Raw genomic sequence first — 15233 nt, 5'->3', positions numbered from 1 at the left:
TCCGCATCCACGCCAACATGTGTTGTTTTGGGATTTTTTGATAAAGGCCATTCTCACTGGAGTTAAGTGATATCTCATTGTGGTGAGACTGCAAACTAGTGCAACCCCTGTGGAAAGCATTATGGAGATACCTTAAACAGATTCAAGTAGACCTACCATTTGATCCAGCAATCCCATTATTGGGCATATACCCAGAAGAACAAAAGTCATTCTATAACAAAGACACCTGTACCCGAATGTTTATAGCAGCACAATTCACAATTGCAAAGATATGGAAACAACCCAAATGCCCATCAATCCACAAATGGATTAGTAAACTGTGGCATATGTATACCATGGAGTATTACTGAGCTATAAGAAATAACGGTGATACGACATCTCTTTGGTTCTCCTGGAGAGAGTTGGAACCCATTATATTAAGTGAAGTATCCAAAGAATGGAAAAACAAGCATCACATGTACTCACCAGAAAATTGGTTTCCCTGATCATCACCTAAATGCACATCGGGGAAGGATACCAATTGGATATGAGACTGGGGTTGGGGGGGATGGAGGTATGCCTACATGATGAGTGCGTTGCGCACCGTCTGGGGAATGGTCATGCTTGAAGGTGCTGACTTGGGGGGGAGGGGGGGAATGGAGGTATGACTACAAGGTGAGTGCCAGGCGCACTGTCTGGAGAATGGACACGCTTGAGGCTCTGACTCAGGGGGATGGGCGGGACATGGACCATGTATATAACCTGAGCTTTTGTACCCCCATGAAGAGCTGAAATAAAAAAAAAAAAAGAAAGAAAAAAAATTGAAGTCCAGTTCTATCTATACTCTACCAGGCTGCATATTCTATTCCATATATCCATTTGGCATTTCCCAATTGAGGATTAGTATTTCCTAAATACATTCTGTAAGTCTGTTCAAATAGGGAGAACATTGAATTTACAGTTAAGGCCTTGTGGCACCCAGTTGCAAAAATAAGGTATCCACTCTTTTAAAAAGAAACACTGTTACTTATTCTTAGTATCTTGTATAATATATTTAAAAGAGAATGAATTAATAAAACATCTCAAAGGCTTTCAGGACTTGTTTTGAGCCTAACTTGTGGAAATTGCATATCTCTGGTTTGGCAAATAAGTTCTAAAACCTTTATACATTTTTAAATATTTTATACTTGCTATTGCTGTACTTTGTTCAAAAGGCCAAATTTAGAAGTTGTTAACTAACTTATTAGATCAAACAGAATGGTGAAAAATAACCTAATGGCAACAATTTACTGAATTCACTCATACTTCTTACCATTTGTTGCCTTCATTTATTTACATTACCAAGATGTCCAGCTAATTTTTCTATTTTTAGTAGAGACAGGCTCTTGCTCAGGCTTGTCTTGAACTCCTGAGCACAAGCAATCCTACTGTCTTGGCCTCCCAGAGTGCTAGGATTACAAGCACGAGCCACTACGACTGGCCTTCTGAAGGCATTGAATTTATAATGGTCTAGATTAGGGGTCCTCAAACCTTTTCTGTAAGGCCAGATAGTAAATATTTTAGGCTTTGTGGGCTAACAGGAGAAGTCAAGGACATTATGTAGTTATATAGGTACTTACATACATATGAGCTAAACCCAGTTGCCACAATTTGTTTTTATTGACAAAATTCAAAATATAATTTTTTGTAATGCCTTTTGGGGGGGGAAATAACACTGCTTTTAATTGGGGATCTAAGTAAGTGTAAATGAGCAATTGTAAATGGTCACCTGTTAACGGTTATCATTAACTATCAGTAACCATTAACATTAATGGTAATGAGATTTTATACATTTCATATTTAAAAATGTCTTTCCACAGAGGTACTAGTATCAATTCAGAGTATATACTATTAACTGAGCATATTCATCATTTAGAAAGCATTTGTAAAATTCTATTAGATTCTCCCTTTGATATTTGCCTTTTAGCATGTCATTTCATAGCCCATTAATCACTTCCAACTGAAGATTAGGTGGAATCTCTTCAACTACAGTTAAATAGATTTTAAAATAGGGAAATTTCCTTTGCACTTGATACATCCACTGCTAATTTGTGAGAATAGAAATCTTGTTTCTTGTTTTAATATTTGATAGTAGGAAAAATGTATAAAGTAAGATGTTATGATTCAAATGTTATTGAAATGACTTTACCACAGTATCTTTCATGTTAAAGTTGTTTTGCTTTATAATCTTAGGTTGAATTCTTTAAGAAATATTATCAAGTCCTCAGCAAAAGCTAATTTCCAAAGCCATTCAGTGTTCCAGAAAGGTGTTTAAGGGTAGTTCTTTCTGTTAAGAAAAATTTCAGTCTTGGCCCCCAGCTCAAAAAAATTACAATCAAATTTTATAATTACTAAGCAAATCAAACTCAGGATAATCAGCTTCAATTTCTGGCAAAATTCAAAGAATTGAGAATGGTTAAAGTCAAGAAAGAAAAGTTTACCACTAACAGTACTGGTTCAGTAACACATGGTAGATTCAAATATTTCTGCAGGGTATTTGCTGATGAATAATGTAGTGAATAACCATAGGCTTAAACTCCTTACATTTTTTTGAGCCTTGTAAATTTGTCAAACTAAGCCCTTTCTCTGCTGCACACATTCGTTACCATTATCAGTGATAACACATTTTAGCAGATTCCACTTTAGGTTGTACAGAATTAGTGTTTTCTCAACTTCTTTGAAAATATTCACCCATAGTTGTTCCATGGAGTATTCAGAGACTAAACTTTCAGTCACTTCAAACTTGGCATTAATGCCTCAAATAAACAAGAATTGAGTAGTATTAGTTACCATCAGTCAATTCATTAAGAGTCAAAGAACCACTCAGAATCATTTACCTTTTTAATTGACTATTGTTGTTCCCAATGTCCTTAACTCTTTGAGCAACTGTTCTTGCCAAAAGGCCAAGAGTCTTAAACAAAGTTTATTTTCTCTGGACACATTTCTTTAGCTGCTGCACTCAAACACGATTAACTCACCATCAGTATATGGCTTTCCTTCCTTGGCTAACAAATTAGTCACTTGGAGACTTAATTTGGTTGCAGCCTCATTTTCATTTTGTGAAGAAATTTTGCTTTGATCAGGTATTTCCATTTTAATTTTCTAATTTTTCTGACAGTTGCTTGCCTATGAGTTGGAAATACTGTGAAGAGTGATCTGTTGGGTAATGTCAATATTTATTTTATTCTTCTAGCTAAGCTATAGGTGCTCTGTCATCTAATTCAGTATTAAAATAATTCACACCCCGCTGTGCCTTGAAAGCCCAGCAAAATCTACTTTTCTTGTTTTGACATGATAGATACACACTGGCAATAAAAATAATACAATGTTGTGGGTTGGTGATACACATGGCACTCAAAATGCTACTGAGTTACAACCATGTCACTGTGATTTGTAGTGTGCCAAGAAGCAGTGTGAGGTGATGAGTCACATCCAGTCTGTACTGCAACCACTCAACTCTGCTGTTGTATCAAGAAAGCAGCCACAGACAATATGTAAACAAATGAGCATGGTATGGCTCAATAAAACTTTATTTATGAACCCTGAAACTCAAACTTCATAGTTTTCTTTTTTTACATTTTTATAATTGATACATAATAGATGTCATATAATTTTCATATCAAAAAATGTTATTCTTTTGATCCTTTTTCAACGATTTGAGAATGTAAGAACATTCATAGGTCACGCTCCATACAAAAACAGGTGATGGACCAGATTTGGCCTGCAGGATGTATTTGCTTACCCCCCCCATCTAAATAATCTCATTTTTTATTACTTTTACAGTGATAGTTAATTGGTAGTAGTTATGTAAAATTTAGCTACACTCTTCAAGTAAGGATAACTACAAAGTGGTATTAGTGCCTTTTGAGTGAGCACACAATTTTCCTAAACTATTTTCCAAGAGAGATAATAATTAAGCATATTTATCTAATAAAAATTAAATAAAATTTAGATTATAAAATACTTATATAATTTAGATAATACAAAATATATTTAGGTGAAAGATCTCTACAAAGAGAACTACAAATCACTGAGGAAGGAAATTGCAGATGATGTAAACAAATGGAAAAACATGCTCATGGATCAGCAGAATCAACATTGTTAAAATGTCCATACTACCCAAGGTGATTTACAGATTCAATGCAATCCCCATCAAAATACCAAAGTCATTTTTAGGAGATCTGGAAAAAATAATTCTACATTTTGTTTGGAACCAGAAAAGAGCCTAAATAGCTAAAGCAACCTTAAGCAAAAGGAACAAATCTAGAGGCATCAGTTTACCAGATTTTAAGCTATACTATAAGGCTATCCCCAAAACAGCATGGTACTGACATAAAAATAGAGACATAGACCAGTGGAACAGAACAGAGAACACAGATATAAAACCATCCACATATTGCCATCCGATCTTTGACAAAGTAGACAGCAATATACACCGGGGAAAAGAATCCCTATTCAATAAATGGTGCTGGGAAAACTGGATAACTACATGTAGAAGATTGAAACAGGATCCACATCTCTCACCACTTATAAAAATTAGTTCAAGATGGATAAAAAATTTAAATTTAAGTCATGAAACCGTAAGAATTCTAGAAGAAAATATTGGAAAAACTCTTCTGGATATCGGCCTAGGCAAAGAATTTATGAAGATACCAACGGCAGTCACAGCAACAACAAAAATAAATAAATGGGATTAAGTTAAAAAGCTTCTGCACAGCCAAGGAATCAACCAACAGGCAAAAAGACAACATACAGAATGGGAGAAAACATTCGCATGCTATACATCTGATAAAGGGCTAATAACCAGAATCTACAAAGAACTCAAACAAATCAGCAAGAAAAAAAATCAAACCGCCCCATTAAAAAGTGGGCAAAAGACATGAATAGAAGCTTTTCAAAAGAAGATAGACTAATGCTCAACCTCACTAATAATCAGAGAAATGCAAATCAAAACCACGAGATATCACCTAACCCCAGTAAGAATGGCTTTTATCAAAAAGTCCCAAAACAATAGATGATGGCATGGATGCAAACAGAAAGGAAAACTTATACACTGTTGGTATACAACAAACAGTCCAACTTCTGTGGAAAGCAGTATGGAGATTCCTCAAAGAACTAAAAGTAGACCTACCATTGGATCCAGCAATCCCCCTACTGGGTATTTACCCAAAGGAAAAAAAAAGTCATTTTATCAAAAAGACACTGGCACTAGAATGTTTACCGCAGCACAGTTCACAGTCACAAAGATGTGGAGTCAACCCAAGTGCCTATCCATTCATGAGTGGATTAATCAAATGTGGCATATGTACACCATGGAGTACTACTCAGCCACAAAAAAATGAATTAATACTTTTTGCAACAATCTGGATGGAACTGGAGACCATCCTCCTAAGTGAAGTATGGCAAGAATGGAAAAACAAACACAACATATACTCACTATCATACTGTTACTAACCAGTCAGCACTTGTGCACAGATGGAAGTAAAACTCAATGGAAATCATGCAGGTGACAGTGGGGAGGAGGAAATGGGTGAAATCATACCTATTGGGTACAATGTACACTGTCTGGGTGACTCAAGCACTACAAAAGCAATCAATGTGACCGAAACATTCGTACCCCTGTAATATTCTGAAATACTATGTGTATATATATATATATATAGTAATGGATTTATTTTAAAATGTCCACTTGAAAAATCACAAATTTATAAATTCAGAAAGGAGGCTTTCTTATAAAGGGTTCCAGCCTACAAGGTGGCTGTCCTGACCAGCTGGGAAGTGTAGCCTGTCACAGAAACAGGCACTTTGAAGGAGGGGTTGGGGCAGGAGCTTTTATCCTGAAAGGGTTGACCAAGTAAACATGTTCAGCAGGTTACATGAGCTATGAATATGCATGCATTATAAGCAAACTTGCGGGTTATATGTAACCCATGTTTACTCTGGGGTGGAGACTTAACATTTAAATGTATTACAATTAGGCCCTATATGTCAAAAGGGGGTGAAGCAGGGACACAATGGCACTCAAGTGTGCAGGCTCTGTAAACCAGCTGGAACCAGTCTATAGTCAGTGGTCTCCTATCAGGTGAAATTTATTGAAATCAGTCTCTTTTCCAATCAAAGCTATAGTTGTTATGGCTTGTGGAACAAGGGGGTTAGTCAGTCAGCTATGGGTGAGCTATAATTTGCTTTAATATTGCCAGTGCTTGTTTAGCTGCTAGAGAAAAAGAAAAACCTTGTGACATTTAGAACATAGTTTATTCTTTAAGTATAGGATAGGTGACTTAACCCTTGCCTGGAATGGCCTTAGGTCTTGTTTACAAATCGATATCTTATTGCCATAAAGAGCATATTCTGTCAGTCTATGATCTCTATTTTAACATCAATGCTGGTCAGTTGTATCTAAACTGCAAAAGGGAGGGGATATAATGTGGAGTGTTTGACCTCACCTCTCATCATGGTCAGGAACTCGGGTTTCTCTTGGGTCCTCTTGGCCAAGGAGGGGGGGGTTCTGTTCAGTTGGTTGGGGGGGGAGGGTTAGGATTTTGTTTTTAGTTCTGAAGTTAATGTTTAATTTGGTAATCTTCAACTTACAGGACAGTAGGGCAAAGTATAAGTGTTCAACAGTAAAGTAAATGGATGCTAAAATTTTATTAAATCATACAAATTATATTTCACCACATAAAATGCTAGTGGTGAGATGGAGAAAACATTTCCAATTAAGTGTTTGAAGTAATTTGTGTTTTATCTTCTGAAAAGGCTTCATCTGTCCTCTGTCGTTTAAGAGGTGGATCTTCATGATTCTCTGTAACAAATCCAGAAAACCTATTTTAGGTAAGAAATTTAGCAGTTGAAAATATTTTTAAAAAAACAAGCAGTATAGCCATTTTTAAGATTTTTAATTTAGTTAAACATGAAATAATATTCCTATAGGTTTATTATTTTAATGAAATAGGCTTCTGTTAGACTGAACAGTATATCATATTAAAATTTGTAAAATTGGGAGAAACTAGTCACAATTGAATGGAAAGAGGTCTTGAACATAAATAATTAAATAATATAAAATATATATGTAGCCCAAAGAAAGCTACATGAAAGTTATTATAGTTTACATTTCATTCCCCAGAAATTGCTCACCTAGATTCATGGTCTGGTTCTTGTAGAGTATAGCAGCAGGAATCTGAAAAGTGATGCAAAGCATCTCCTTGTTAGGGGCCACATTTCTCACTAGGTGAACTGAACTGCATGCCTCCAAGGAAATGCCTAACACAGCTCCAGCTCGTTGCCGAACATCCTCAGCAGGATCAGCGTCTTTGGAAAAGCTGTAACAGTGGACTGTGGGAAGGAGCTCACTGCTGCATGGCTGCCCTTCTAAAAGTGATTTGAAAGCACTAAGAAACTCTATAGCCTTTGCTGGCAAGTTCATGACAATGTGCGCAGAGAGTTTTCTTTCTTTTGACAGTCCCAGCTGCTGCATTAACTCTTCTTTGACTGGTCCTTGCAGGAATTCTTTCCCATCCAAGTTGAAAACTTTCACCTTTTGGTCTACTTTATTTAATTTACAATTGTGCAACAACCATCTATGGGATTCAGGATTGAGATCATTGGCAAAGACAGTACAGTTTTTCTTTGCTGCTGGAATGGCAAAGGGCCCAACCCCTGCAAAAACATCAAATAGGACATCTCCAGGTTTCAGAATTTCTGTGATACGGCTATGTTCTGTAGAGAGACGAGGATTCCAATAGACTTTTGAAAAATCAAATTCATAGGTGTAGTTGTTTTCTCGAACCTGAAAAAGTATTATACTTTTGGTTAATCTCCTTGGCCCTAAATGCCAGCCATTAATATTGGATAGGTGTGTGTATGCACAAGCAAACACATACACATTTAAATTGACTACTGTAAGAGCAAGTAAGTGCATTCAAAGGCATTTTAATTAGACAACTGGTTTTTATGCTAATCCTGGGGCCAGTTAATACCTTGCAGAAGACTTTTCATGAGAAAAATCATCTCTTCAAAGCCAAATGGCTCTCAATTTCAATCCTAAAGAGCCATAGTTTCCAAACCACATAAGAAATTTTTCCGATAGGCCAATTAACTGGCTTAATTATACTCTCTTATGTCACTAGATAGGGAAGAAAAGGCCTATAATTTGAAACAACACACCACACATATCTTCATGGTGGGTAGCTAAGTTGCAGATAGCACTTCCACACACCAGACAAGCTTCCCTCTTTATTTAGTTTTCAGTTTGTAAAAGAGAGGCATGATAGATATAGCATTGAATTTTGAGGTATTTTACTATGTTTTTAGATAGTTACTTGGACTTCACAAATTTCATATCTGTAAGTTAGAGCCAATGTATATGATGAATCATTCTCATATTTTCTTTCCTTTCCCAAATTTGAATTTTCATGGGTAAACTAAATATATACAGTGAAGATAAGACTTGAACAAAATCATGACTTTGTACCGTTTCTTCTGTCTATCATAGACATTTTAGAAAACAGAAAATAAAACTAAAATTGCAGTCATAGGTTATAACCTCAGCCATCATCTTACATCCCTTAATTTATGAGTGAAGAATCAAAGGCCAGAAAGTTCCTAAGTTCTCTAAATCTCACAGAGATATATCTTCCATCTCTGCTTTCCTGGACCTTAATTCCAAATTTGTACATTTTTTTCCCCCTCCCAACCACATCAGATGCTTCTGGCCATATTATTAAGGTTCCAGAGCTGGAAATGTTTCTACAAGTTTCTGCCAACTATAATTCTTTCCAGGTATAACCTACAAGGTTTAAGTATGTCTTGAGAACTATTTTATACACACTGTTCTAAAATTTTCTTTTTTGTCATTTAAATTGGCAATGGACAATTTATTTTAACAAATATGGAGCTAAAAAATCTTTAATGATGGAATATTCCATTGTATCATTATACCAGAATTTAACCAATTCTTTTGGAAAGTCTTTCTTTATCTATCAAAGTTATCCCATCAGTAGTATATGTGAGTGCTCACATTCTCATATACTCATCAATACTGGTTGTGATAAATATCTTTAATCTTTATCTTCTATTTGGATTCTAAACATTAATCTTGATATATACCTTATTTGGAGATAATAAAATATACCTTGGTAATCATGTTCTCCTCTCCAGACAATACTTCCATTTGGAAATTTCGGTATGTATTGTCAATAGTACTGATTTTATTTACTACTGAGGTGATTCCTGGATTTTTGTCAATCATAACTTGGCCTAAAAGAAAAGATGAAAATTAATAATAAATCCTGCCTATGGATTGCAAAATCAAGGCTAAAACTACAAATATGAAACAAACGAACTGCATTTTCTTTAGGGTATAAATAAAAACTGTACCTTGCGTGTGTAATGTGTCGTGAAATTCTAAAACTTAAACAGATTATTAAAGTTAATGTCTGATAGACGCCAATACTCACAAAAAATGTATGCGTACATTTTTAAAGAAAAAATTTTGAGGAGTTTGGGTCTACCTAATATTTTTGCATTTTTTTCTAAATCTTTTCAAATGTCCCAATACAACAAGTAAACAAAAAGGTAGACCACAGGAGATTGAGAAAGAAAGTAAAAACAAAGACCCTGGCAACAAATGGTCTCAGAAAACAGCAAAACATCTGGTCATCTCCACTGGCCTCAAACCAAATGTCTGTTTTACTGTGGATTTGAAACAAATGCCTCCACTTTGGAAATTTATGCTGGCAAAACAATGTTTCCAAATAAAAGAAAAATAGATTCTTTAGAGTCTTGTCTAAATAAAATGTTCATTTACTTAAATTGTTCTTTTTGTCAAATATTTATCACAGCAGAAGGGCTACAAAGATAATAAAATATATCAGAAGTGGCATATTGATCTTTTAATCAGTCTATTTTTTGTTAGCACTTAAAAAATTTTATAAAAATCTATATGCTATTCACTACATAAGGAAAGATAACTTGATTTGTGAGTTAGTAAAAGTACTTGCTCATACAAATATGCTGAAATACAACCAGAATTTGTTCAAATTCTCTCTGATAATTAGATACCTAATTTTGAATATGGTAATATCAATAAACTCTAATCAATCATTGCTCTTATCCTGTTCTGTTTCATTTATCTGAACTCAATTTTTAAGGTACAGAAGTTAGTTTGAAATAACGAATGAAATTAAAAATTTTTTAAAAGCTACTCTGAAGGTCTATAGTAAAGTCTTTAAAATTAGTATTGTATGAAAATGTTTTACTTTTTTAACCTATGAGCGCCCCTTTATGAAAGAGTGGTTATAAAATAGGAATGCCAAAGGAATGTTTGGGTTAGGGTAGGCAGTAATTCACAGGAAAGCCTAGACTTGACATTTGCACCCAGTCACAATTGTAAGAATCTGTTTAAGTATTATTATGTCACCATTATCAGTCCCTTTCATCAATAAAAACAGAGGAAATGCATAACAGCACAGTTCTAAAATCCTACCCATGAAAAATACTGAGCATTACATTTAAAGCTGAAAATAATTACCAGAAGTTCTGAAAATTATATTTAAAAAAACAATCTGGAGAATTTAGGCTAGGAGTGCTAAAAAACAAAGTATGGTGCCTGACACATAGAAGAGGATCAGTTGGTTGAATCAATGGAAGCATATAAACCATGTCTTGCATTTTTGACTATAAAACATTCAAATTTATGAAAGCTAGTATTGAACATAGTCCTCAAAGCCTAATAAGTCTTGTGCACCAAAAAGAATTCTGTTCAATGTAGCTGCCAAAGCAAATAACTCAAGTTTAATTTACACTTATGTATTGGTGTACACAAAAGCCTGGACCAATATTTACAGCTTGCTATGACTCTGAAGAGGGTTTTCCAAAATGGCCCTTAAAAGAGGGTATGTAGCTCAAGATCCAGCTTAAAGTTACAATGATAATGTCCTGCGGCTGTAATTTGGCATTTTAAAAAATAATTTTAAAAACTAAAATTAGAATTTGTGAATTCTTTTCCAGTACATGAATAAAAACAAAGGAAATGCATAACAGCACAATTCTAAAATCCTACCCACACAAAATACCATGACACACCTACCAATTAAATGCTTGAAAGGTAGCTGATGGTCTCGGAGGTTCAAGTGTGCAATATGTCCAACTCTGCTAAACCCTGAAGTCACATCTTGACCTTCAGGAAGCACAGCTTTCAAGATTTCTTCTGACTTAAAGTTTTCATAAGTTAGTTCCAAATTATATTTAGATATCTGTGGTTTGACATTAAGCTGTGTTAAAATACTGAGTTCTGCTTTCTCAAAAGAATCATGAGTAAACATTTTATAGGGATCCAACATAATTAGTCTACTTTCTTCATCAGCTGGATCTTCAATCACACGTTTTATGCCTGGGCGCTGCAGTGCTGCCCTTTTAAGGGATCGCATCAATTTATTGACTTTTTCTTTTTTCACTTTAAGCACTGGAATGGTGACTGTCTTCTTAAAAGCTGTTCTATCAAGCTTTGTCATGCCTCGAACATCAGAGGGTGGTGAAAACAATTCAGAGTCTCTCTCATTTGTTTCTATTTCTGGCATGGTTGAGAATCTATTTCGTTGACCCAATAAGGAAATACCAGGTGCTTTCCTAAGCTTCTGCGTCAGCGATGTCCAAGCTAGTGGAATCAAAGATTCTGATTCAGTTATGTTAGAGCTTTCCACTTTCAGAAGTCTTCTTGAGAATTCAAATGGCCTCCATAAGATCCTAGAAAAAGTATTCATTTAAGAAATACCATAAAGGTACAAACTAATTCTCATATTCTCAAAGTTTTTGAGAATAAAAATCTAAATTCTACTATTTCAAATAACCTGCTAAATGCTGATAAAACTTTTAGTGGTGTGTGGAAAGTATACTATCTTTTCCAGAATAGGATGTCTTTTATTAGTGGCAGATAATAAATTTGCACCTTCGACTCACCTGCTGCCAGGACACAGCTTAGTGATCCATCTATCGGCGTTCCCGTACTCAATGAACCTCTCCACCCACAATTTTCTACAGAATACATTTGGGATTGGAAGACTGAAATTTGAGTTAAAGGGTCATCTCTAAATGAAATGGTCATTTACATGACATAACCAATGGAAATGCTTATCAGGTATTGTGTCAGATGCTGCGCCAAATGTTTTATACACATTATCAATCTTTGTAGGTGTGAAGTATAGCGTCCTCACTTTTAAATGAGTAAACTAAAACTCAGAAGTAGGTTACCTCACCCAAAGTTTCGTTGCTGGTAAGTGGCTGAGCATGGTCTGACTAACTTCTGTGCTTGTGTTCTTAATATACTGCTATGTCGTTAGTCTTCCATGTTTACTGCCACAGGGCCTGCCCTTAATTAGAGGCTTCCATATTTTGAGGACGTCAGCTTTGCTGAGTGTTATATGCACAGTATTAGTTATTCACTTTATCCTCTAAAATACCAACGAAGTAATTGTAAGGGAAAAGGGCTCTGCTCCAGAATCCTGTAAAGCAACAAAGTTGTTAACCTCACAGGGTTCCAAATGGGTCCAGCAGTTAACCACCTGGGTGACTCTGAGTAGATTACTTAATGTGAGTCTCGGTTTCCCATCTGTAAAATGCAGCTAAAGGATCTAACTCGGACCTAAGCTCGACACCTGGGCGGAAGGGTGGCCCCGCGGCGTTTCCGTGCCCAGGCGGCACGAGGCGGGGAGCAGCCCGGGGGGGACTGGTACCGCCCCTGGACCATCAGCCCCTCCGAATCGCCAAGGGCACCGCGGCCGCCACCTCAGCACTGCACCATCCCAATTCCTGGCGTCGCTCCGCATCTGGTTCGGCGACCAGAGTCCTCACCTCATGCTCCGGCACCGCTCCGAAACCAGCCGCGGGAAGATGGGCCGCCCTTCGATGACATCATCACGGCTCGCCGCACAGAGGGCGAGCGTCAGATCAAGTCGACGCCCTCGTTTCCTCCCCGCCTCGGTGAGGTGCCGCAACACGGAAGGGCCGAGCTGACGGCTCCGCCTCTGGCGCGACTAACGACGGGATCGCAGGGCCGGGGTAAAGGCTCTCAGATGGGCCTGACAGTTAGCAAAGGAGCAGCATGGAGACCTCCCAGGGGAGCATCAACGCTGAGCGGGGCTGGTACGTCTCTGCGCAGCCGCCCGAGGAGGAGGCGGCGGAAGAGTTGAGTCCGTTGCTAAGCAACGTAAGTGGGCTGCGGGTTTTTCCCTCGCGCTGACGCCTTCGGCTTCCCTCACGTGCCTGCTGAATAACTGGGAAAGAAGGAGTGGGGCACTGGTAGAGGGGAGAAGCTGAAGCCCGGCCCCTGGGGGTTGGGGCCCAAAGGCAGCAACGAAGAGTCAGATGAGACCGGCGGGGTTATGAATGTGACGGCAGCCTAACATATTCTAGAACTGCGGTCGCCAGCCCCTCGGCCGCAGCCCGGTACCGGTCCGCTGCCTGTTACGAATCAGGCGGGCACCCCCGCCCGTCGAAAATTGTCTTCCGTGAAACTTCGAAACTGGCTGCACGGGCGAGTGAGTGGAGCTTCATCATCTGTATTTACAGCTGCTCCCCATCGCTCTCATCACCGCCTGAGCTCCGTCCGCCTCCCCCCGCCCCGGTCTGTGGAAAAGTTGTCTTCCATGAAACCGGCCCCTGGTGCCAAAAAGGTTGGGGACCGCCGCTCTAGAAAAAAAAGCTGAAGTAAAGTTGCAGGCTCCAGTGGAAGACATGTAGCGCTGAGTGGAGGCTGGGCACCTGGCAGGATGAGCACCCCAGGGTGGTGTGACTCTCTGCTGTTTATTAGTATCTTTGTCACCTTCCTGTTTCCTCTACCAGTCTTGTGACAACTTTGCAAGAGTCACAGGATTTTTGTTTTCTCAACTCAGCCATTGAGGGGGTTATAAACATCTTAATTCAGAACTCTATAGTGGTGGAGGAGTGGAGATGACGCGGTAATAAGTGCATACGGGCAGGCACTGTGGCTCATGCCTGTAATCCCAGCTCTTTGGGAGGCCCAGACAGGAGGATTGCTGGAGGCCAGGAGTTTGAGACCAGCCTTGTCAACATAGCGAGACCCCTTCTCTACAAAAAAATTCAAAAATCAGCCAGGCGTGGTAGTGCCAGCCTGTAGTCCCAGCTACTCAGGAGGGTAAGGCAGGAGGATCACTTGAGTTCCAGAGTTCAAGGCTGCAGTGAGCTATATGATCCAGACATTGCACTCCAGCCTGGGTGATAGAGTGAGTCCCTGTCTCAAAAAAAAAAAAGTGTTTAGCGTGTCCCTGACCCTAAAGCCTGTGTAGTGGATATTGTGCTTTTTAAGTCTAATTCTTGGACTGTAACAGTGTCTAGGACTTTATTCCAAAATGCTATGGGGGCAGAGGGTGTTTTCAGGGATATCCTCTCCAGAGCAATGTGAATTGCTTCTGTTTATTATACTGTCATTGCAAGGTATTCCTGACTATCCTTCCAGCTGGGTGGAATTAATTCATTAAGTAATAAATAGAGATTAGTTTTACAGTCCTAGTAATTGGACAGTTGTTGACCCTAGCCCCAAGCTGACTTAGGAATTTTCAGTAATCACATGAGCAGAGGCCATATCCCTCCTCTACGGCCCCACCCCATTCCTGTCCTATCTTCATCTCTTGGCAGACTCAAGGTTAGTCCTGGCTCTTCCTGAAGCCTTCCTGGCCTCTGTACTGGTGGAGATGATTTTCCTAGGAAACTCAAGGTTCCTGGAGCTGCACTAGTGGGAGGTGGGAAGGAAAGGAAAGGAAAGTCGGGCTGGTTAAGCACCTAGTGTGTCACACAAAACTTGGTGGTTTGCAGATTTTTTCATAACATTTGAATTCCACCATCCAAACATTTAACACTACTAAATTTGTGTGCTTACAGGAACTTCACAGACAGGGATCCTCAGGTGTTTCATTTGGTTTCTCAGTGTTTAATTTGATGAATGCCATCATGGGAAGTGGCATCCTTGGCTTAGCTTATGTTATGGCTAATACCGGTATCCTTGGATTTAGGTGAGTTTCATATTTTACTATCACTTTTTTTTCTTCATTTTGATAGTACACCAAGAAGCAAAGAGATAGGTTCCAGAAGCTGCTATTATACTGTTTCCAGTTAAATTATTCCTTAAGTTTTTACTATTTTTCTCACTACTGTTGTTGCTAGTCTGTAGCTTGGAGGAATACTATATAGTTTGTTTTTTTATC

The 15233-nt window shown here is 38.2% G+C and overlaps 2 protein-coding genes across 6 annotated transcripts in view; one reads left to right on the top strand and one right to left on the bottom strand.

Moving 5' to 3' along the window:
* Positions 1 to 6634: 6634 nt before the first annotated feature.
* On the bottom strand, positions 6635 to 12760 carry TRMT5 (tRNA methyltransferase 5). The gene is made up of 5 exons (XM_045566146.1): positions 12669 to 12760; positions 11105 to 11760; positions 9149 to 9273; positions 7153 to 7804; positions 6635 to 6820 (listed from the first exon to the last, which is right to left on the bottom strand). The coding sequence occupies exons 1-5, from the start codon at positions 12758 to 12760 to the stop codon at positions 6735 to 6737; spliced, it is 1611 nt and encodes a 536-aa protein (XP_045422102.1). The 3' UTR covers positions 6635 to 6734.
* The window catches only part of SLC38A6 (solute carrier family 38 member 6), a 68895-nt gene continuing 60437 nt past the window's right edge, over positions 6776 to 15233 (top strand). For 3 of the 5 annotated variants that reach the window (XR_006738611.1, XM_045566140.1, XM_045566134.1), the window contains exons 1-2: positions 12973 to 13219; positions 14911 to 15041. Coding sequence is in view for 4 of the 5 variants with exons in the window: in XM_045566140.1 (XP_045422096.1) it covers positions 13115 to 13219; positions 14911 to 15041 (236 nt within the window). In the remaining variant the exon portion in view is untranslated. Of the gene's footprint in view, positions 6850 to 12949; positions 13220 to 14910; positions 15042 to 15233 lie in introns of those variants that run through there. The other 2 variants (XM_045566126.1, XM_045566121.1) reach the window with 2 other exon arrangements.

The sequence above is a fragment of the Lemur catta genome, chromosome 1 (assembly GCF_020740605.2).
Source record: "Lemur catta isolate mLemCat1 chromosome 1, mLemCat1.pri, whole genome shotgun sequence".
In the NCBI taxonomy this organism is placed as follows: Eukaryota; Metazoa; Chordata; class Mammalia; order Primates; family Lemuridae; genus Lemur; species Lemur catta.
The sequence above is the reverse complement of the archived record's forward strand: the minus strand, read 5'-3'. Positions and strand labels throughout refer to the sequence as shown.

What these genes read in the sequence shown, in the direction of transcription:
- TRMT5 (XM_045566146.1), bottom strand. Translation starts at nt 12,760, where the DNA reads ATGGTCCAGGGGCGGTACCAGTCCCCCCCGGGCTGCTCCCCGCCTCGT. An exon ending in ACCTTTCAAGCATTTAATTG is followed by an intron (nt 9,274 to 11,104) that starts GTAGGTGTGTCA and finishes CTTTTCTTTTAG; the next exon opens with GCCAAGTTATGATTGACAAA. An exon ending in GAACCAGACCATGAATCTAG is followed by an intron (nt 6,821 to 7,152) that starts GTGAGCAATTTC and finishes GATTTGTTACAG; the next exon opens with AGAATCATGAAGATCCACCT.